The 24,534-nt window shown below is 40.1% G+C and overlaps 2 protein-coding genes and 1 pseudogene across 2 annotated transcripts; 2 read left to right on the plus strand and 1 right to left on the minus strand.

Moving 5' to 3' along the window:
* The first annotated feature begins 295 nt into the window (after positions 1–295).
* Positions 296–3,513, plus strand: LOC102714482 (annotated as a pseudogene).
* Positions 3,514–15,019: 11,506 nt separating this feature from the next.
* LOC102717179 (transcription factor GTE7-like) lies at positions 15,020–17,093 on the plus strand. The gene is made up of 3 exons (XM_015840032.2): positions 15,020–16,382; positions 16,490–16,658; positions 16,739–17,093. Exons 1-3 carry the CDS (start codon positions 15,168–15,170, stop codon positions 16,801–16,803), a joined length of 1,449 nt encoding a protein of 482 aa, XP_015695518.2. The 5' UTR covers positions 15,020–15,167; the 3' UTR covers positions 16,804–17,093.
* Positions 17,094–19,228: 2,135 nt separating this feature from the next.
* LOC102717459 (nucleolin 1) lies at positions 19,229–23,720 on the minus strand. Its single transcript, XM_006659842.3, has 16 exons — positions 23,394–23,720; positions 22,927–23,013; positions 22,749–22,847; positions 22,453–22,557; positions 22,266–22,358; positions 22,057–22,185; positions 21,871–21,972; positions 21,686–21,775; positions 21,547–21,582; positions 21,376–21,467; positions 21,181–21,298; positions 20,625–20,713; positions 20,418–20,508; positions 20,264–20,355; positions 19,627–19,925; positions 19,229–19,498 (listed from the first exon to the last, which is right to left on the minus strand). The coding sequence occupies exons 1-16, from the start codon at positions 23,655–23,657 to the stop codon at positions 19,470–19,472; spliced, it is 1,815 nt and encodes a 604-aa protein (XP_006659905.2). The 5' UTR covers positions 23,658–23,720; the 3' UTR covers positions 19,229–19,469.
* Positions 23,721–24,534: the final 814 nt, after the last annotated feature.

The raw sequence follows: 24,534 nt of genomic DNA on the forward strand, positions 1-24,534 counted from the left end.
TGCCTGCCCGAAGTATATTAATTTAAGTTCAAATTTATCGAATTTAAAATTATATAAACCAAACTAATCTCGAATCTATCAAATAAAATACCAAATTTTGAATTATATTAATTTAAGTTTAAATTTATCGAATTTGAAATTATATATATCAAACTAACCTCAAATCTATCAAATACATACCAAATAACACAACATATATTTCAATCTTTATTCTAATATTTCTAAATAAATATTTACATATATTTCCTAAAAGTTGACATTTGGATAAATTGGTCAAGTTGTCTTTCACGGAGAAACAGGTTCACTCAGCTGTTTTTTTAAAAAAAAGAGGGTCAAATTTACAAAGTTAAAAAAAATTAAATTTCATAGTTTGTCTCTAAAGTAGGATGAGATTTACTATTGTTTTTTTTTTTTACGTTGGAGGAACTGCGTCCGTTTCGTGTTCCATCATCCACTCGATAAAAGCCCTAGCCTGCGACGGAGGCCGCGCGCGGCGGCTCGCCGGAGCTGGCGCCTACTCTCTCCATCCGACTGCCCACTCGGCCGTATCGCGTCTCCAGACCGGCTTCCCGTCGATAGCGTCCCGGCGGCCGGCGGCGGTGACCGATTATCGCCGTGCTCCCGTGGCGATTATCTCCGTGCGGCGCCGCTGGACAGGGAAATTCCTCCTCTGCCGGTCTACCCCCTTCGCTCCTGCCTAAGTCAAGGTGCGATGAATCTCACATGAGGGGAATCACCCCGTTGTCGCTAGATTGGTGGGAGAAATCGTTGTGCTTGTTAATCATGTGGAATTGGGAAAAAAAAAACGTTCTTTAGGGGAGGAGACGTAGGAGAGATTGGTTCGTCACGCTCGTGCTACGCGTACGTATTCCCCATTCAAGGGATGGAGGTAGAACAGAATTACAAATGTGTATCTGCTAGTTTTGGGCCTTGATGTTCTTCATGTTTGTCTCGATTAGCAACTTAATCCTCAGCGAGATTCGTTTCAATAGGTGCATATGGCCTATTGCAATCTACAGTTGCAATTGGTAGTCCTGTTTAGCTTACTCGTTGATGCCATTAACGGACCTTTCATCCGAGAGTCACCGGTGTTCATGCTTCGGAATCGACAGCCATTGTCATGTTTGTTTGGTCCGGATCCATGCATCACCCTTTTCATGTTGTCTCCTTAGTCCTCGGTTATTTTGACTGGCATGCACAAGGATAAAATTAATGGCTTCAACTCTACCACCTTGCTATTGGGTGAATAAACCTAGGTTAGCTGTAAACCGACTGAGAATTAGTATGGTGTTTTGAATTATCACAGATAAGTATGACAACAGGAGTATGGACTATGCTGTTGTCTAAACCATGCCATGAGCAAAATGTGGCCAAAAGAGTAGTGAAATGGAATACTTGTATGAAAATTAAAGGTCACTTCCTTTGTTCCTTTTGGAATCTTGGCCATCACAGTCTCTGGGTCTCATGGTTGTGAATTTGCAAGTTTTTTTTAAAAAAAAAATCTCTGGAAACTACTTCTGGATCTGGAGGCGATGGTAATGAATTATTTGGTATTTCATTGTTTCTGTTTTCAAGATTACCTTAGATCTTAGTTGAATTCAATATTTGGTCTCACTAACTGAAGATTTTATTGCTCGTGTTCACAGTTGCTGAAGTTGAGTTAGACAATGGATCTGGAGACGGAGAATCGTCTTGCTTCTTTACTCCTCAAAGAGGCACGGAAGTTGCAGTTAGAGGCTGACAGGGAAGGTGTTCATGCATATCTACGGAAGCCCAATGTAAAGCATCGCCCAGATTCACGATTCCTCGCAGCCACAGTTCGTGGAGTTCAACAAGATTAGCATCATGTTTTTTCTTACTCCATTCGCTTATCCCTGGTGTTGATTAATGTTCACTGTAGTTGCACTTTTGGTTTTCTTGAGTCAGTTGTTGCTCACTAGATTTACATTACTAAAATCTTGGTATTTGTCTTTTTACTCAAGATAATATCTTTTTGTGTGTGTTTTAAGCTTATACAACAAGGTGACTGGAGAACCAGAATAATAGCTAAACACAATGTAAAAGCATATGTGGAAAATTGTTTCCTGTGTCTAGGAATGATTAACTGGATAAACATTAATAATTACCTCATAAGTATAGCCAATATCACATTGCCCATTCTCTTGTTAAAACGGATGTTCTGGCACTTTACTTTGTTGAATAAACATGCACTGTTCACCTGCAGCAAACCGAGTAGTGGAGATCAATGAAATGTGGCGAGCCAGGGATAGGGAACTTGAATTGGAGTCTAAGACAAGAAGAGATAATTATCGTCGTGACTACAGAGGTGATAAACGCAGAAATGACTCAAGAAGCCAGAGCTCCAGTCCAAGGGTGGAACAAGAAAGCACATCTTATAATAGTTCTTACTTGGACCAGGAGGGCACTCTAGGAGATGATGAAATTGAGATGTTCCTTCATTCTAGGTTAGTACTCCCTCCGGGTTTTTTTAGTTGACGCAGTTGACTTTTTATCTACGTTTGACCCTTTGTCTTATTCAAAAAAATTATATAATTATTGATTATTTTGTTATGATTTGATTTATTACTAAAGTAACTTTAAGTATGATTTATAATTTTGTATATTTGGATAATTTTTTTAAATAAGACGAAGAGTCAAACTTAAATCAAAAAGTCAACTGCGTCAATTAAAAAAAAATCGGAGGGAGTAGCATCCATTTTTTTCTTGATGGGACTGTATAATTTTGTCTTGTCTTGGTCATATGTAAAACTAATGAGTCCATTTATCTACCTTTTGATAATCATAGCATCAATATGATTCTCTTACCTATTTAACACTTTTGATAAACAATTCAATTATCTGCTATGCTAGGGTGAAGAGAGGACAAGGGGCCATTGGTTCTAGGATGGATGAGACAGGTCCATATCTTAATGCTTCATCGAGTAGTCAAGACATCGGACCTTGTCCTAATATACGGGTGGAAGAAAAATGGGAACTCCGAGTACAAGGTCCAGAAAGGCCACTGTCTTTGAGATCCCAATCCTCCGCTGATTGTTGGCATAGGAAAATAATGGATGGTGAGCCATCCATCTCTGAGCAATATAAGAAAAAAGGAAAGGGGAAGGACAACAATTCAGAGAAAAGACATAAGGAAGAGAGAAGGAAGAAAAATGAAAAGAATAAACCTAAGCATCAACACCACCACCACCATCACAAAAGCCGGCGAAGAGAATGATAGGTCACTTGCTGAGGAACAAAATAGACGGTTCCTGGGAGGTTAGAAGAAGTTCTAATCAGGGGTACGTAGTTGTATTGAACTAGATGGATACCCCGTGTGTTGCTACAGGAGAATTATGTGATAATATAGTAGATATGAGTTCTAAAATTTTTTCTTATCTACTATACGATTTTTTATGTGTTTATATATATTTTTTGTCTTTATCAATTATCCATAAGTTATAAATGATTGGGTTGTATGGTATGCTTTTTGAGAAAAGAGATGCAATTTACACTCTTGATTAATCATCCAAAGACAAACGATTGAGGTGATGTGGAGAGATGCAATTTACATTCTTGATGTATCATCCTAAGGTTAAAAACAATTGAGGTGATTTGGCTTCATGAGAGAAGAGAGAATTAGTATTAACTACATTTAGTGGGCATGAACTTTATAGAAAGAAGGGATTAATATGAGATACATTTAGTACCTCTTGATTACTCCAAAGACCAGAAAAACTGACATAAGAAGGGTTAATCCCTGAAAGTGGCTGGAATTTTTTTCACTTGAAACATGTATTGTTCCTAAGCGTAACATTATGCACAATGGAATGTTGCTCTTACTGTACAGGATGTTGGTCCAATGCCTATAGCATGATTAATTAACATCTACACATGTGCTCTCCTTTTGCCTATATGGTATGATCAGTATCCTGTTTATTAGTTATATTTTGTCTAATACTTCTAACATGATTAATTAATATTTGATGCAAGTGTTATCCTTTTTGGATATATGAAATTGTCGATATCCTTTGTGATGAGGTTCTCTTGGATTGTTAAATTATGTTCATATGTGGTTTTTGTTGCTGAGTAGAACCTATTTAAGCATGTATTCAGCCTCTAATCTTAGCTTAGAATGACAGTATTGTATGCCCAAAATGTTAAAATTGATCTGAATTCTGTGGAGCACTGACCTAAGGTATTTGAGCTGAGTAAATAAAGGTGTTGCAATATGAGCAAATGGCTTTATAAGTTGAAGGCTTCAAACGCCCTGAAGATTTCAATTGTAAAGAAATATTGGTTCAACTTGATAGTACTTCAATGACAGTCTAGATTGAACTGATTCTGTGTCTAGTTTAGTTGCCAGGAGGTATGGGTTTAGCTATACGAACCTCTCAGATATGAGTTCTATTTGGCTCATATGAGGATACCTATTCATAATTAAGTTAATTCCTAGAACCTTTTCACTGAATTTGAAAGCGAATTGTGGCAGCCATTGGCACCAGTGGATCAAAAACTCATTTGTTTTTTCTTCGTTACTAAGCTAATATTAAGGGGACATACAACATCACATTCACACCTCTTCACCATGTCTTTGTCAGATCATTTATTACCAAAAGGTGAAGAAAACAACCTATTTTGTTGCCATGTGGCTGCCCTCACCATGAGGACACTGATTCTGTGGCTGCCCTACAAAGCAAGGTACACTTCCGTGCATGTATCTCCTGCTTTGAAAATTATGTTTAACTAAATTGAGACAGAAAAGGATGAAAAAGAAAGTGCAATGCTTGCATTTGTATTTGGTATTTTAAGTATATTGCAGTCTACAATGTATAATTTTTGGTTTGATATCTTTGTAGCCCTCATGCATGTTTCTTATAACTTTATAATTCCCACGGTGTCACTGGTAATTTGTGGAAATAAAACAAGAAAAAGATAAATTGCTATAATTTTATGTTTATGAAAAAGCAAAAGAAAAAAAAAAGAGCTATGTTGCCGTGGGCATAGTCAATATGGGATGGAAGTGCCATAAAATTATTGATTTGTGTTATATTACGAACAAATATATGTCTATGCATCACAAATTAAAATGAATACTCCTAGGTCCCAAATTACTAATGGAGTAGTGGACTGTTGCCGTTCAATTCCTAATTTACTTTAGAACCTGATTTCTTTTGAAAAGAAAAAAGAAGTGCAGATAATTTCTGTGAGTATTCTTCTTTCAACCTAGGAGTATGTTGGTTGAAAGGAACATTGAAAATTATAGTGGCATCTTTTTCATGCATGTACACTTGCATGGTTAAAATAGTACTCAGCATGATATCAGTCCACTATTTATTACATAACTGTTGAATTCTACCCAGCTGCTCATTTGTATTCATACTTCACTTTCATATCATTAATTCTTATGAAAAGCTACTTCCGGCGAATTTGATTAATTATCATTTCTCTAGTCATGTCCATATATCAATCTACAGTTCCAAAAAATTCATAGAGAGAATAAGCTATATAAATACCCCCATGAGGTTTCATGGGAGCCAGGACAAGTCACATTCAGCAAAATCCAAATTTCCCCTGAGTTAGTTTTTGCTCTCCTGTTCTACAAACCTCTTCCTTACCTTTTATGTCCAAATTCAACCTACAAAGTTAACTCATTACTATAGATTATAGAATATGTCTCAATTCATTGGCCAGATCACAATGGAGGTTGCACCATCGAAGTTGTTATCGATCCTTAGACACTCGAGGCTCCTAATGATGCTTGACGCCATCATGGAAGATGACAAAGAGACCATGGAATCACAAAGGGGTCCTCATAGAACCAGGAATGGAGCTAGAGTAAAATAGATGGGTGTCATTCATTTGTTTTTCAGTGCTTTGAACTAAATTTAGACTGCTACGGGTACTTGAATTTGGATTAAGGGATTATAAAAATTAAATAAACTCTAGCTAAAAATTTTTCAGGTAAACTCCCCTCCATATACGTAGCTCCGCCCCTGCATAGAACAAAGTATGACAAATAAGTTAGATTGCCCCCCACCCCACCCCACCACCAAAATGGTGAAAGTAGGGTGCCTGAAGATCAAGGCCTAGTTCAATATATGTGAGAGATGGAGTTTCAGGCTGTCTAATTTTTTTCCAGTTTGAGAAGGTAGCATCCATGAAACTTTCATGAGTCTTGTTGTTTTTGCCACAGTACTGATTTACGGGTTTACTCCATACAGTAGCGACAGATAGAGAGTTGCTGCCCAGTGCCGAGTAGAGGTAGAGCTGCTCATGTTAGAGCAGCCTTGAATAAATTATAAATATCTCTATTTTATGTTGTAAAAGGTAATAAGGTTGTTTATGGTTTATTTCCTTTTCACGGTGGAAACTAACAAACAAGATTTCGATGGTGAAGCAATCATATTTCAGAGGCTGCAGATATTTTTTTTGAACAAAATATGGGCGCCCTTAATCAGCTTGTCGTTAAGTACCAAATTTTGATGTATGAAAATATGTATGTGTTTTTACATGAATTATTTACCAGATATGCTTGGTGCCAATATAGCACCTGACCTACGGAGAGCGCTACAGCTATTTTTTTAAGATAATGGAATTTATTCTAGCTTTTGTATTAAAAAAGCTACAACCAATTATTATGGAGGCCATAGGTTGAACCGCTACAAATTACAAAATCAAGAGTTCTACAGATAAGACAAGAAAAAACATCAGCAGCACAGCTTGAACGTATTACCATCTGTAAGTCAAGTTATTCAAGATCTGTGTGCCTATCATGTTGTTCAGAAGCTTCAGTTATCATCAAGAAAGATGAGCATTTTCTGCTCATGTACCAAGAGTCCAAGTTCATCTCTGCTTGCTGCAGCAATGCATCTTCAGAACTTGTCTTGTGTATTGCTGCTGTATTCCGATCTGGAGAAGGTTTGCAAGCAAAGGATTATCAGGTGGCCTCGAGTTGAAGAAGATCCCTTGCCTTTACCCAATAGTGCATCAACCATGTCACCCAGAGCCTTCAACTTCTGAAGGAAAGGTGTACAGAATTAGTTCCTGATCTCGAATGCAAGAAATCTCTTCTAATGCTTTCATTACATTTTTCCTCCAGATGATCTGTTGTACCAGGAATATGGAACCTCTGAGGCTTCTGCAATTGGACTGCAAAGAAGCCCAGTAGCCTGTTTCATATGACAATAAAACCTTCAATGATGAAAGATAAAAATTATCTAATTTTTTTATAGCTATTTAATGATATAAACAATGGAATTAACTACTATAAAGTTAAAAATTTACTTTAGAAATATAAAATATTGAACTTATATATATAAACTTTTAAAAAAACACAATGTTTAGTAGTTCAAAAAGTGTACATGTAAAAACCGAGAAAATAATATAGGAATAAGCTAGTAAAAGAACCAGCCCTGAGGACCTTCTTCAGCTTCTGAAACTTACATGTCTGTTCCATCTGTGTGATCACTACCATGCACACTTCACACTAATTTGTTTTTTCACACTAAACCAATTTCTTTGTGTTCAAAAAATCAAATCAATGACCTGAAAGAATACTGCCTCTTCCCTGCATAAATTGCTGCTACTCAATAGAGGAGTAGGTAGGTGGGTTTCAGTTTACAGGCCTCATCATTTCATCACATCAATTGCCCTAAGAAAGATGCAGTACAAACACAAGCATCAATGGCTGCAGGCCTGCACCTAGGACTTACTAGCTTCCACTGACCCTAAATTTATCCTGTTCTTGTAAGCAAAAGCTCCACATCATGCAGTCATCACTATATGATGCATGGAAACAAAACCATTCTGCATCAAATGGTAGGTGCATCACAGTGGAGCAGCTGAGCTGACTGACATACATCAGTGTCCTGATAGTCTGATAGATTGGTCTTCAGTCTGAAAATTAACCTTCCCCATCTTGAGAAGCTCTTCTCAGCACTGTTCAGTCTACTATCTGATTAATTGTTTATCAAAACATATATAGCGGTGGGTTCAGAAAATAAAATAGAGCCTAGACAAATCTTATTATACCAAATGTTTTCTATGATTTTCTTTTCAATTTATTGAAAACAACCAAACTCTATTGCACATCCACCACTGAAAACACACATCAATAGGCTCAAAAAAACTTGTGTAAATTAACATGGTAACAATTAGCAAATGCATTTCTCTATAAAAAATTGTTTACATATATGTGGCAGTGAACACAAGGTATGTGCAAACAAGCATGATGCACTCTGTGGGTCAGTTTGAAAGAGCTTTTGGCAGCGGCGGCATCTCGCAGAATCTAGTGAGAAGCTCTCACAAACAACACTCATCTTTTGAGAATCTAGAGTGTTATACATTTTCCAGATTCTGATTAGTTAGCTTCTCACCGGTTACTTATCAGGATATTAAGTTCCCCTAAATAAACCCTACTTACCATCTTGGACACTATCCCTACAAGCTACTGAAATTGGATAGATGAGTAGACCTCAAGGGTAATAAAAGCAAGCATTTTTCTTTCCTGAACACCAAGAGGCAGGTCACATGGTGGTTGTTACTGTCCCTCCTCACCTTACTATGATCAGCCATTCATCCAGGCCTCTCCTCCTTTTGTTGTGCAGGGGCAGAGCACTGAAAGATGGGAAGAGGAAGATGTCTTGGGAAACATTGCCAATATCTTGGTGTGTTGATAGCAATCCGTGCCTGACCTGAATGAGCAACTCAAACTGGGATGGCAAAGTTCAGTGCCATGAAGCAATAACAACTTTACCTCATTATTCTCACGGAATATTTGCTCCCATACCTCTAAAAATACGATTTTTAAAGAAGGAAATCGTCTTCTATTACATTGCTTAGGACGCTTGTTTTAAGCTATTTGTTAAGTTTATTTCTTAAAATATTTTATTTATCCATATAATCAAGTTAATGATTGACGGTAGATAGGAGTCATGATTATGTTTGATTTAATGACCATTGCAAATACATATTCACTCCATCTTTTCGCTTATGTTTTTGCTTATAAACCAAAATTTAATTTGTTAACCTTAAATTTAGAGTTGATTTAAAGTTTTTTCATCGAAGCATATTTTCCAGCCTTTGTTGTTTGGTTTGTTTTTATGAAACATCTAAACAATCACCCTACGAAGCATGACAGGTGTCAGCATGTGACCAAGAAACATGAAGGATGCACCTTCAAACAACTTTAGCTTAGTTAAAACAAGAATGGTGTACGTATTTTGCAATAAGACATGGAGTTATTATATGTTGTTTATTGTTTTATGGATCCATTGGAAATAGGTTTAATTAATGTGCTGGGCATTAGGAACTCGAGTATATAATAGGGGTTAATATTTTGGTTTTCTCGGAGAGGGGCATGTTTCAGACAAGGTGAAAGAAGAGGGATGGACGCCTGCACTGAGTAGTTAGTAAGATATTTACAACACACTAACATATGTTTTGTCATATTAGCCTTCAGTGCTTATAGCTTTCTCGCACTTGTGTCTACATCATGGAGTTGCAAATGTACTATGCCTTTTTGTTTTTGCCAAATGTTTAAGGTCTTCATTAGTACTAAGGTGGATTATGACAATTCTTGGTCCAACCATTTTCAGATATTTCTCATGTTAGGTGCTTGCTTTGAAAAAACCAAGATGCAAAAAGGATGTGTCCATGCTATGAATGACACATCACACATGAACGTTACTACGAGGGGAAATTTTACTTTCCTTGCGAGTTTCCTTAGTCCACTTTCACTTTGCTAAAACTTGGTTATCTCAACTGTTACGATGTCCAGCAAAGAAAATTATAGTTTGGCTTTCTTTGCTGGTTTGCCGGAAGAAGCGCCTAAAAATATCAGTAACGTGTATACTCATATCATAGTCAGATTTTGGTGATAATAATCTAATACACTCATCTTTTTCTTATAATTATGTTTATAAGATAAAAATTTAATTTTATAGCTTAAATTTAGAGCTGATTTTGATAGTTTTTCATCGCAGATTATTTTATAGCATTTGTATTTAGGCCGTTAAGAATATGTACATAATTTTTACCCATAAAATATTTTTAAGTGAATAATCCATTTCGCTTATGCTTGTAAAATGCAAAAAGATGGCTGCCTCAATAACTAGTTGGCACACCACGCATTGCTGTGAAAATTATACCGTATAAACCATACAGAAGATTGTACCTAACAAAATTAAAATTTTTGAATGCATATTGATAACGTACATTCAAGGTTTGCCACTGAACCACCGCCTCTACCAAACCAAAACTTCGAACACCATCAAATTTTGCTGGGTGGCCAGGAAGCTTACAGATTCGCGTATCACAACGATTCAAGAATAATTTAACAACAACCGTGTCTCCTTAAAAATTGTAAAAGAAATTTAAGTATGATACTAAGTAAAAGGATAATATATACATATATGCACACTACACCGCAACTACAGCTAGAACCACATGTGAACCCTAATCAACCCATCCAAAATTCAACGTTTACCACTGGCCTCTTCTGATGGTTGGAACGAGATCCTCTAACGTATAACTTAGAAGAGAAATAATGTAACTAATCCTATAAATAATGGGGCTCATATGTCAGCGATCATGTCTGTCTGACTTTATATAAAAGGAACTGCGTCTTGGTGATCCAGAGAAGATCCAGTCACATGAACAGCTGAGATGATTCAAAGCGAAAGAATGGAGGAAGGAAGCGGGAAAAAAAAAACGAAAAGCATAAAAGCAACGGAGATGGGAGGAGACGATTTCCACGTGGCCACGCGCTTACACGCTTGGCACCCTTTGCGTCCCGCGCGAGGCACGTCGAGGAGGGGGGCCCAGCCCCCTGCGCTGATGCGTGGGTCCGTTTCTTGGTCGCTTTTGCAATTTGCAGCCCCCCTCTGCCGGCTCCCAGCTGGCGTCGCCGGGTGGGCCCCATTTTTCTTTTTTTTTTTACTTTTTTATTTACGTTTAGGTGGAGGAATATGAACGATTTTTTTATGTTAGTCGTTCGAAATTTATTTCATAAGTAAACCCCTAAAAAATTGTTAGGAATTGCTCAAGGTCTAGCGTCTTACACCCTGAGGTACAGACCCCCGCCCCCATGACCGCTATATAAAGGGGCAGTGGTCAAAGATATTCAAACCAAAGATTTATTTATAAATAAACTATTTCTAAATAGGTCATTTGTATATGTGCTTGACAACGAGGATCAACTGAAAAATAAGTCATTACATTTTACCTGTTTATAATCTAATTTATAAAATAAATTATTTATAAATACATATTCGACGACGATCCCCTCTATGTCAGTGCTCTGCTGTCACGTGGCTAAGGATGTCAATGTCAACGTTATTGACGCTAAGATATTGACCTTAGCATCAATTATCCTGACGATATCACCACGCCTGTGTTCGGTGAGTTTCAGATGGAAGACCATACTTTCTATGAGCAAGGACGGATCCAACATAGGACGGCGGGGCTCGAGCCCCCACTACCCCCGTTAAAGCCATTGGAGCCCCCACGAAGATCCCCTATAATTTTATGGCAAAGATTAATAGAAAGGGGGACTAAAACTCTATCTAAAATATTTAGACCCTCCTAATCTTGTTGGCTAGATACACCACTGTCTATGAGATGTAATAAACATATGAGCTTTTTTTGGGTCCAACTAATATCACACTAGAGGAAGAGATGTGTGGCCTACAGATGATCTCCTAGGCTGAGATCCCTAGTTGAGAAACTAACATGAGTATTAATTTCCCTCTCCGATAAAGTCCTCTTCTAGGCGTGGGTAATTGTTTAGGGTTGGGTGAAACTCACTGGTGAATGCCATGGTCGGCCTTAACCGACCTAACGACAACGACGTCGTTGCCCTCCTTGGAGGTGTCGTTTTTAGTGTCGTTCCACCGGTCTCTTCTCCAGGTAAAAACCTCATCCTCCTTGGACGAGCGGTGATGACGTTCACGTCGCGTCCTACTTGGGGGCACCATTTTTAGAGAAACTTACCTGTGGGGTGTCGGTCTTCTAACTTACTTGCGTCGTTCGGGTAGCCTAAGTTGTTCGGCGAGGCTCTCACTGCCTTAGCCCCTCCCTATCTCTAGTGAAGGGTTAGCTCTCATGTTTGGTTGTTGTTAGGTGGAGTTGGAGTTGTCTTGCTCTTTAGGTGCGGCGAGGCTTGGCAATGATAGTGCGTTGCAGTTTCCCTACAAGGGTGCAGACGCTTCCTAGGTCTAGGTTCTGGTGCTTGGTAGTTTGGGCTAAGGTCCACCTTGGAACGTTGTTGTTTGTTTGGTTTGTCTTGGCAACTCTTGACACTGATGACAGGATAGTCGTGTAGTCGGAGCTGCTTTGTCGCTTGGTGGCAAGCTCGGCAACGATGACATGAGTATCATCAAATCAGATACTCGATGTCGCCTATAGCCAAACTACACCACATTGTCTCGCTTTAGGCTTCGTCTTTGTCTTTTATTGGTGGTGTAGAGTTGTAGTGTTGCTCATGTACTGTAAGTTGTTTCGGTCACGAGTTTTTTCTTTTTCTGTAACCCATCTAGGTCTTTACTCATTCTTAATAAAATATTATCAGCAGTCCTTCTGCATGTTTTTCAAAAAACAAAAGTTAATTGAGAAACTGCGCGAGGGTGGACACTGGACTTGGCTGGAAAAGTGGAAAGTTGAAGAGTTTTTTTTACTATATTAGGTCCTTGATGCAGGCCAAAATTCGAAGATGAATCCCTGGAAGTTTAGAATTTGGAACACGATCCAGACCGCTTCAATTGATCATGATTGTTTCTGTCGAGGTAGTGTACATGCCTGCTCATGAGTCATGAGGCACAGTTTGATACTACTGCTCACAAATTTTGGTTTCTATGGTTGCGAGATCGTGATACAATATGGGCACCAAGATTCGTCTCTCTTTGATTGGTAATGTGCAACATGATGGTAATTTTATTAATTATATGCTAGTGTGTTCTTGTTTGGATCATGTTCTTTCCCTACTCCTCTTGGTCATGGAAGCATGTCAATTTGTATATGTTTCAAGTAGAATTTTAAAACTTTAATACTCCGTATTTTTAAAAATTTTAGTATGTAAATTCCAATAGAAAACTACTTCAATTGATTATAATTTTATTAGGCTTCTGGTATGTTTAGTATCATGTTTCGTATTGCAAGACTTTTTTAAGCTATGTATAGATTTATTATTGATTAACGAATATCGTTTGTATATATATTTAAATTTGTTATAATCTATATAAATCTAGTCAAATGCTGGAAAGTGTTACATTTTGAAAGGGATGTGTAATTGTAGAAATCAGTTGTTAATATTGCATCTTTATAACAGTGTCAATATCCAAAAGGGTATGATTTCATAACCAAATCGGTATAAGCTAACACCTAAGATTTAGTCACAAATGTTTGCATGTTCCAAATTTTGTTAACGGAATTGACATACCACGGCGGCACGTTTCCCATGTATCCTATTTCTAGCGATATGTTTGCTTGACATTAGTGGTTCTATAATTGTACTTAGACAAATGTCCTAACCAAAAACAATTACAAACCAAGCTACAGAAGTTGCACCCTGCATCTTTATGACATGCAAATCCAGCACCACCAAACACTTTAAGGCGTGCTTTAATTGATTGGAATCGGTACAACCTAAATTTCTTTGATCCTAGGCATATGATCAGTACATAGGAATACAAAGGATAAAGCCATACTCTCATGAATGTCCTAAGATCTAAACTATCGTGGTATTATCTCAAACCATGACATAAAAAGCCAAATAATAGAGAAATAATCGTATTTGTTTCATAAATATATCATGATGGTTGAACATATCAATTGAACTAGAAAAAGAAAATGTACTTGATTTATAACTATATTGATTTTGAAGACTGCCAAAGTAATCCGCCCATGATGTCAGGTATGCTTGTCATATATCCTCTAGTAAACCATGTTGCGGCAAAAAATGTTGTCCAATAAAATTTGTATGCAACTGTTGGATACTCCATTTTTATGCAAATTTTGTTTGAGAAAAATAGAATGTTAAAGTTCTAAAACTATTAGCCTTAGTGTATTTTTCAATGTTACAATTAAACAAATGAAAATCACAATGTCGGGTTAATATTAAAAAACATGTCCATAATATTATATTTTGAATGGGTTTTCAAACATACTTCTTTTGTCTCAAAATATAACAACTGTTGTGATTCAGATTTATCTCAAAACATAGCTACTTCTTCATATGATCACGCCTCTTAACGAATCACAATCATTTATAACTTTAACTACTTAAAAAAATAGCACAACCCTCTATTTTAAGACAGATGCAGTAACAATCTATACTATACAATACAAGTGATCCATGCATAATAATTATATAGCGTACCTGTTTTATAATATAAGACTTTCTATTATCGTCTAGTTTTTATATAAATATTAATAAATCTAAATATATATAATATTAATATAGATAATTCTAGACTAGTTGAAATATCTTATATTATAACATAGGTAAAATTTTAATTTTATTTTTACGGTGGCTACTATAAATAATCACCTCCGGCTCCACGCATAGAATGGACAGTACCGGGGGCAACCCGCCGGACGCACACGATTCGTGCGGCCCAAACTCGCGCGAGAAACACGTCTCCGAAACTCCCACGTGCACCCCGGCCAAATTCCCCCCAAAAACGGCAAACTACCCCCAGCACTGCCACGTTGGGCCCACGGCTCCCTGTAACGCACGGCCCACATTGCAGTGAGACGCTACCAGCCGACCGTTCGACCGACGCGTCGACGTAGCATTTTTCCCCGGGGGGGCCGAGAGGCCACGCCACCACCCAGATGTCCGCCACGTGTCGCGCTCGCGCATCCCGACCCTCCGCGCCGGCGCTGCCCGCGGGCACGGTCGCGGCGAATCTGGACCGTCCGATCCTCCTGAAGCCTCGTTTGGACGGTTGAGATCTTGCCCTCCGCGGCGCCGGGCAGCTCGCGCTGCCGTTAAAAGGCGATCCATTCCCCTCCTCTCCTCCTCGTCCCCCCAGCTCAGATCCCCAACCGGGTTTCGAGCCCGATAACCCGCTAAGGGCCCGGCCCCAGGCCCAGACCCGATAAGCGATGCGCGCCTCTCGCCGGAGGCCGTGAGATCGCCGGACCGCCGCTGCGCGCCGCCGCCGGCGATGACGTCCGCCGTGCTCGCCGGCCGGAATGAGGTCCACCACCACCACCCCCACTGGGGGGGCGACGCCCGCGTCCCCCTCGTGCCCAAGCACGCCACCAACCCTAACCCTAGGCGGCACCGGCCGAGCCCCGGCGCCCCGGGGCCGCCGCCTGCGCCGCCGCGGCCGCAGGTGGCACCGTCCGCGGCGGATCCCTCGCCGTCGGGCCACGTAACGATCCGGCCCTCGGAGATGTCCCGCAGGGAGGCCCAGGCGGTCCGCGCGCGGCTCACCGGCGAGCTGAGCCGGGTCCGCGCGCTCCTTTCCCACATCGAGAGGTGGGAGGACCAGCGGCGGCCGGCGGCGGCGCCGGCGACGACGGAGCCTCCGCAGCAGCGGGGCCACGTGTCGCCGCCCCCGGCCCTCCAGGCGGCGATGCGGAAGCGCTGCACGCAGATCCTGACGCGGCTGCGGAAGCAGAAGATCAGCGTCTGGTTCAACTCGCCGGTGGACGTCGAGCGGCTGAAGCTGCACGACTACCACGCCATCATCAGGAACCCCATGGATCTCGGCACCGTGAAGGAGAACCTCGCCTTCGGGAGGTACCCCTCGCACGACGCCTTCGCCGCCGACGTCCGCCTCACCTTCAACAACGCGCTGCGGTACAATCCGCCCGACCACCATGTCCATAGGTACGCCGGCAACCTCCTCGCCACATTCGAGGGGTTGTACAAGGAGGCCGTGTCTTGGTTCGAGGAGGAGTCCCAGCGTCTCCAGCCACCAATGCCGCTTGCTCTGCCGCCGCCGCCGCAGCCCCCGGTGCCTGTGCCGGTGCAGGCCCCGCCAAGGATTGGGGGTGGGGGGAGGAGGCCGAAGCCCAAGGCAAGGGAACCCAACAAGAGGGAGATGAGCGAGGAGGAAAAGCACAAGTTGAGGGTGGAGATCGGGAACTTGCCTGAGGAGAAAATGGTGAATGTGCTACAGATTGTGCAGAAGAGGAATACTGATCCGGCTCTTATGGGAGAGGTTGTTGAGCTTGATTTCGACGAAATGGATGTCGAGACGCTCTGGGAGCTTGATCGATTTGTGGTCAATTGCAAGAAGGCACTCAACAAAAGCAGGAGGACTGTTGTGGTGAATGGTGGTGTTGTTGATGCAACCACTATTGTCCCAATTGAGGATGATGCGATGCAGGTGAATGTGCATCCGCGTGCGGTGGTTGACATTGGAGACTCGGTATGGCATTGGGAGATAATGCTGCAATCCTTTGTTTTGTGAGAGGTGCCTGAATTGTGTTCTCATGTGGGATGTGTTTCTGTTGCTTTCTTTGTTTGTGTTTGCAGGAGAATGACATGACGGAGAAGAGGGTTTCAGAGGTTGATATGGTTGATGAGTATGTTGATATTGGTGATGAGATGCCGACAGCGAATTACCAGTCGGTGGAGATTGAGAGGGATGCCCAAGTGGCGAGCAGCTCAAGCGGGTCTGAAAGCGGCTCGTCTGCATCCAGTGGTATGGTGGAACAAATGAATTATGCCCCCACAGTTTCTGTTTCATATTTGAATTGCTCTGACATAGAAATTGTGCTGCAGATTCTGACTCAAGGAGCTCTGGGGACTCTGATTCAGATGGTGATGATGCCCAGTCTCCCAATTAGGTGGTGCTTCTTTCTCTAACAATAGGATTTTAGTGATTTTAGTAGGTGACTGAGGTCCATTTTGGCGAGGTAATTTGAGTAGTGGTATAGGAAATTGGATGGGTTCTTGTTCGAGTTGTTGTGAGGTATGTTCTCGTGTGCTCCTGCATTCAGCTTAGGTTGTTGGTACTTGTAGTGGATAGCATGTGCTTAGTTTGGTGTAAACGAAGACCATTGTAAAGAAGCGAATATAATCGAGAAAAGAGAAAGGTAGCAATGTAGCATTTTATCATGAGTTTGTCTCCTCAAAACCATCTTCATATGTTTGTATGTCTGCTGTCTCTGTTCTGTTGTGGCATATTTTCTGGGGATCTTTGTCTGGCTCGGGCATCATAAATGATGGCACTGGAATTTGCTGCAATACTAATTTGGTGGTAACTGCAAGTGATCAATCATAAGCTAGGGATGGATGTAACTCTTGGTGCCAAAATGTCGTGCATTTGCATTCTAGTTATATAGTTTCATGAATAATGGCTTAACATGCCTTCTATTCTATGCAGAGCATTATTACATCTTGTTTTGTTCATCTAAATTTTGAAGAGTTGTTCTCTAAAACTGTGGTCCGGCATTAGTAGTCAATATGTGTTGATGTTTTTATACAAGTATGAATCAATAGCGTGTATTCTGCTCCCAACTTGATGGTGGTTTTAATTGTTACAAAAGGACCTCATTTTAGATGATGTTACAGAGAAACATGGGTGCTAGGAAATCCAACTTCTTTCGTGATATATGAATATGAAGCGTGCAGCTTTGGCTCTATTCTTCAGTTTTGTTCCTATATATTCTTGGCTTGGCACTCTCTGAGTTTAGCAAAGCCTGACCTCCTCTTGTTTATGAAGTCCATCTATTTGTTTCAAGCCTAGAAAGCTGTTTTATGTGATTAACCAGCCACCCCACCGATTCTGTGTGACAAAATGTGATCTAGGATGCTGTTAGAGTGCAAGGTTTTGATTTGTCTCATGTTAAAGTGCTTGCGAATCTTGTTTGGAACATTTTGATTTATATATTTTTGTAGTCTCAGGGGTCAGCCAAAGGAAAAGTTGTGGATTTGTGACGTTGATGGAGATGGGTAGGTTGTAATTCCCGTGCTGTTTCTTGGTTGATCTGTGAAAAGTAGTACGCGACGACTGGTCGGTGTTTTTACTTGGCCAGGTAGACGGCTGCGTTCGGCCCCATGTTAGATAACTTATCTTCCACGTGTATGTTTTTCGAACTACTAAATGGTGTATTTTTATAAAAATTTTCTATAGAAAAGTTATTTTCAAAAATCATATTAATCTATTTTATATTTTTTTAATAATTAATAATTAATTAATTATATACTAATCTATTACTATGTCTTATGTTTTTCGCGTGAGCTAAGTTATCTTACCAATGTTTCAAACAAACGCGGCCTATATAACTCTACGTGAAACACTTGTACTTGAAAAAGGCACACGTCCTGCTCTTTTAAAAGCCAAATTTTGAATTTTCATCGAGTTAAGAGTTGATTTTCATCAAAGTTTAATTTTCAGCCTTAATTTTTATATTGTTAAATATGTATATAATTTTTTTATTTATAAATTTATTTTTCGTTTGTAAATATGTTATTTGTTTTTTTATGAAAAAGCCAAACAATCTCACAGTTTTTGCCTAAAAACTTTAAAACAGTACTAATCCTACCGTTTCATATTATAAATTACTTTAAAAATATTTTGATCTTAATTAGATATATCCATAGATCAATTAATATAATCTCTATATTTATATATTTAAATGTATTAACATTCTATATGAATGTTTTGGTTGTATCATGCACTTTTAGATAGCCTCTGGAGTCTGTACACCTAGCAATCATGTACTGACAAAAGAGTACTGCCTACTACCCAACTGTGCACTGCCGACAGAAATACTGCAAGCGTTCCTATGCAGCAGATTAACAGAATCTCAAGCGTTTCTACAGGGAAACAATGCAACAGACTGCTGATTGTCATTTGCAATGCTAGTGACTTGGTCATTGAGGATCACCAACCAGGCTTTACAACCGACAGTGTAGGAATGACAAGGAGCTAGATGATGGTTACTTTCATAGTACTTTCAACTGACTGACTTCTCAGTTCATCGATTTATATATATTCTTAGCGATCAAAAAACCAAGTTAGAAAAATAAAATAAACTGTGATTAAAAAAGCCAAGATTAAAATTTAAAATTAGCTTATAAATATAAATAGAAGAAAAAAAATGTGACCAATGCTACCTACCCATGGCACATGTGCACGAAATACACACATAGTGTATCCTCGAGCAGAGCTACCTTAATGATAATAAGTTAATAAAAATAAGGCCAAAGACAGGTGCAAATTAAACTCCGATGAAACCAAAACCGCAGGATGCAGATACTTGGAGGTATAATAATGTAGCATAAATCCTTGCATTACACTATCACTACAAAGTCTAGAACAATCACCGGGAACACAACAAAACTGCAGACAAAAATACCAGCACAGTCACTTGTCCACTGGTACAGCCAATATTTGGTAATATATAGGGCAAACATGAAAATAAAATTCATCGCATTTCACTACGGCTGCAGGTAGGCAGTCCTTTTGACAGCTACATCTTTGTGTAGCAAAGCAGCATCAGGCTAATTAATCTTCTCCGAAAGTTGTCTTCTTTCCTGCAAGGCGAAACAAAATTGAAAGTTATTAGAAGCCAGAGTATCTAACTCACAAGTATCAATCAACTCAATAACAATTTTCTAAATACACAACAGAATTTGATTTGCCACGTTGGCAAAGAGCATACCTGTACTAGCTGTACCGGCACCATGCCTGTTCTGAAAGCCTCCGCCACGTCCACCTCTCCTGCCACCATCTCTGCCACCACGGCCCCCAAATCTGCCACCACTGCGGCCGCCAAACCTACCACCATCTCTGCCACCGCTTCGGCCACCAAATCTGCCACCACTTCGGCCACCACCATCCCGACTATCTGCTCTAGGCCTGGCTTCATCAACATACAGGTTGTAGCCACCAAGGTCAGACCCACTGAGCTCAAGAGCCTTTGACAAGGAAGCCTGATCCTTGAAATCTATGTATGCCATCCTGCATTATCAGTAGATGCTTCAGAAAATGTAACCAAAATAGTATAGAAAACAAGTAAAACAGAAGGGTATCACTTAAATTGAAGGTATTTAAGTAACAGAATAAGTTGAGTTCATCTATCTAGCATATAACAGTTCATGACCATTTTCAAGGTTCAGTTCAAAGTTATACATGGAAATTAACAACAGATAATTCAACAAAGAAAATTGTTTGACATAACAAATTTAAGTCAACCCATTCATGCTCACTGAAAAAATATATTTCTGGAATAAATTAAGTAACAGCTTCATGGGATTCAAGAATGCAATGATTATCGATGGTTTTGTTTTGGAACTGACCCTCTGCATGCACCAGTTTCACGATCCATGGGAACTGAGACTCGTGTGATCTCTCCGCACTCAGCAAAATGTCCCTCGAGAGATTCTCGGATCTGGATTTGGAATGACAATCAGAAATAAGGTGATAAAAATAGACTTAACCAAAAGAAATTACCTTGCTCTCCTCAAGAGATGAATCAAAACCCTTGACAAATATAGACTGACTGGAACCTCTATTTTGCTTCTGGAATGATCCAGTATCGTTCCTACCAAATTAAAAAAGTAGTCATCACACCGTCAGTACAAACAAAAATTCAGTAGGTGTAGCTAAAGCATTTCATAAATAAACAACTTAGAATAATACAAGAAGAAAACATGTCACCTGCTGTGAGGGGTGTATGCACCTCTTTCACGAGCCAAGTCAAGTCTCACTGCACGGCCCATCAGATCTTGGCCATTCAATTCAATTGCCTGAAAAATAATAACAAATCATCATACCAAGACTATTGCAAACATGGTCGCTGAATGATGTAATTTAAGCAGCAGATGGAACTAGCAATATATTGGCCTCATTTTTCTGATACTGTGTCATTATGCTTTAGGATAAAATAACAAAATCATCTAACTAGATCTATACACAAATCATTGTGGAATTGGTAATTAGATTCTTCAGTCTGGTGTAGCCAGGTTTTTAGAACCAAAACCACTCGGTTTTCATGAGACCAACACTTGGTGCTTCATAGAAACTAATCAGTTTTAAGCCAGTTTGTGCACACAGTTGACCAAAAGTAATTGGTTTTTTACCGGATTTCAGCAAACCTCAGTTTTCACCTCAAAAAGAAAAAGGAAAACACTGGGTGCAGCACATATATCAGACCCTGAGCACAGGGAACTAAAAGTGACAGACACAAGACATGAAAAATCATATGAGAACTTACCTTCTTAGCATCTTCAGATGAAGCAAATTGAACATGGCCAAAGCCTCTAGATTCACCATCTTCATTGGTAGCCAAACGAACATCAATAACCTCACCAACTCCCTGAAAAAACTCCTTCCTGTAAACACAAATAAAAAACGATTAAGATATATAACTTCTGAAATAAGTCAATAAATCTTCTGCAGAAAGGCTTACACTTGGTCCTGATCTATACGGAAAGGAAGGTTGCCCACAAAAAGGGTTGTTGGCTCAGTTCCCTGACTTTGGTTGCTCGCAGGAGTTTTAGGCTGCACAAAACATCATATTATATATCCAACACTCACAAAATGATAAATACAAAACTTCAAGGCAGGCACAGGGCTATACTTCTTCATTTTGTGATTTGGTGACAGCAGGCGCTTCCTGAGGAATTTACAGAAAGTAATTAGTTCATCACTAATGATATAATTCAAAAGAATAATCTACATGTTACAATCAAATTTTCAGTACTAGCATGCAAAGGAACCTTCTTAGGAGTTTTGGCCAATTTCCCATCCTCTTCGTCGCTATCTTCTTCAGAGGAGTCCTCGTCACTGCCCTCAAATGCCATTTGTGCCTGCTTAAACATTATCAAATAAAGTTGTTAAAAACAAGTAGATGGTTTCGAAATGATGGTACCGGCATCCATCAGTTTCAAAACTTCCACATTACCTTTTTATGTTCAGGTTTAGGTTCATCATCAGAGCTTTCCTCAGAACTATCATCTTCATCATCACTGCTGCTCTCCTTGGCAGCAACCTCAGGTGCGGCATCCTGTAATGCAAAAGGGGAATCAGATGGCCATGTAAAGGAAAACCAACTCTTCAAAATAAACTAAAAGCAAATTTTGATTAGCACCTTCTTCTTCTTCTGGGGAGGCTCATCATCACTCTCATCAGAATCAGAGGAATCACTTGATTCCTCTTTCCTTTTAGAAGTGGCAGGGGCAGTTTTCTTGGCAGGTTGGGTTGGTTTCTTAGTTTTCTCCTATAAAGTTGACAAATATAAATGGAGATACACTTAAAAATAGTGGAACCATATTAGACACACATTGGTATGATGGATACCTCATCCTCAGAGTCACTTTCAGATTCAGAACTGTCAGTAGAGTCATCTTTTTTGACAGCTACAGCAGGGGCTTTAGTCTTTGCGGGCACATCCTGAAGAAAATAGTCAATCACTCTCAGACTAACGAAAATGCTCTTCCATGCAAAAATGTCCTCGTATGTGCATCATCCATCTCCAAGCACTCACCTCATCTGAGTCACTCTCATCTGACTCACTCTCAGAGGAGTCAGAATCGTCTTTTTTCTTTTGACCACTAGTCAGAGATGGTTTCTTCACTGGAGCAGCAGGTTTCTGAAGGATGAACAAAAGAACATGAACATAAACACAAAAAACTGCTCAGCAAATTTTGACATATCACATGTTTAATGTACTAGATACTGGAAAAGACAAATCACTATAATCTAACTACCTACGATGAACACATAAGCATGAATACTAAACTAAAAAAGTGAAACATATCCAAACAGAAATGAAATGCCAACCTCGTCCTCGTCTGATTCATCATCGGAATCACTCTCAGAACTGCTGCTTTCTGGCTTGCCTTTCTTCAACCCGTTATTAGCAGCCGCAGGTTTAGCATCCTTAATTAAAAGATGAAATACAGGAGAGAATCAGTATCTCCGCTAAAAAGAAGAATAAATTGCAATAGTGACACCATACCTCCTCATCAGAGGTCTCATCACTGCTCTCATCGGAAGAAGATTCCTGCTTGACAGGCTTTGCAGCCTTCTTTGGTTGAACCTTCACCTATAAAAAAAGATAAAATAGTAAGCCACAAAATTTTGTCACACAAAACTCCTAATAATCATTAAAAGTTGAATATTAGTCTAAAAGCAACAAATTATAGAAACCCGGAGAAACATACACCTCCAGTAAAACTACTCTGCTCACTTTTTATTAAAAAAAAGTAGCCTCGTTTCCAAACTCTAAACTCTACGGAGTAGATAAGTAAACATTCAACAATCTACTTAGTAAAAACTAAACATTAAACGCCACATGGGTGTTCCCAGATGTTTCATCACCACTCGCACAGCAATTTTGTGTATATACTACCAAAAAAACAAGCGACGCACGAAGCAACGACAGCGTCACGATGGGGGAACGTAGGAAATGGCCAGGTATGATACCTCTTCTTCGGACTCGGACGACTCTTCCTCAGAGCTGCTGCTCTCGGCCTTCTTGGGCGGCGGCTGCTTCTTGGCCTTCTTGGCGTCCCCCTTGGGCGCGGGGACGGCCTTGGCCGGCGGCGCCGCCTTCTGCTTCTTGGCGCTCGCCGCCTTCTCGATCTCGTCCTCCGCCTCCCGCTTCTTCCCGCCCTTCCCCTTGGCCGGCACCGCGGGCGGCGGCGCCGCCGCCACCGCGGCCGCGGACTTCTTGCTCGCCTTGCCCATGGGCGCGGAGGAGGAGGATGCGGCGGCGGTGTAGGGGGGAGGAGGAGGAGAAACCCTAGTGGCTGCTAGGGTTTTAGGGAGGGGAGGGGAGTGGGGAGGAGAAGGTGAAGGGAGTTTATAGTGGACGCGCAATCCCAGTTTGGGCTTTCTAGGGTTTTACGACTGGCCTTTTGTGGGCCTTTGTTGGGCTTTGTTAGTTTTCTTGGGCTCTTTTGTAGGCTGGCCCATTCGTACATCGTTTGTGAACATTGGCAAAATTCGTAATTTTGGAGTTGGTTTTGTGGGGTTTTTTTTTATAGTAACATCTTTTTTATATTTGTTTTTAAATCGCTAATCATATAACTTGGGGCGGCCTGCTGCTTTACTGTATCCTATATTATGATACCTCACCAATATCAAATGTCACACCGATATCGACGGATACTCGTACAATATCAGTTGATAGCTGATATTTAGTTGGTACCAACTAATACTGGGGTGATACCAGAACGGTACCAGCTAATAATCGGTTGGCACGAACTGATATTAGGATTGTACCATATGATACACTATATTGGTAATACCTAGAAAGAAAAACTAAAAAGGTCTCGGGTGATTGTAAACGTTAGTTCGTATGTTTTGATGGGAACTAAGGTTGAGTTCGGCTGGGGTGTTAGTTAACTTAGTCCCGGCGCGAAAAACATAATAATAGAATAGTACATGATTAATTAATTATTAATTATTAAAATAATATAAAATAGATTAATATGATTTTTTAAAACAACTTTCGTATAAAAAATTTTTGTAAAAAATACACCGTTTAGCAGTTTGGAAAGGGTGTGCGCAGAAAACGAGACGAATAAGTTAACTAAAAGAGGGGTGGCGACGGCAGCCTAAG

This window comes from Oryza brachyantha, chromosome 8 (genome assembly GCF_000231095.2).
Source record: "Oryza brachyantha chromosome 8, ObraRS2, whole genome shotgun sequence".
Classification (NCBI taxonomy): Eukaryota; Viridiplantae; Streptophyta; class Magnoliopsida; order Poales; family Poaceae; genus Oryza; species Oryza brachyantha.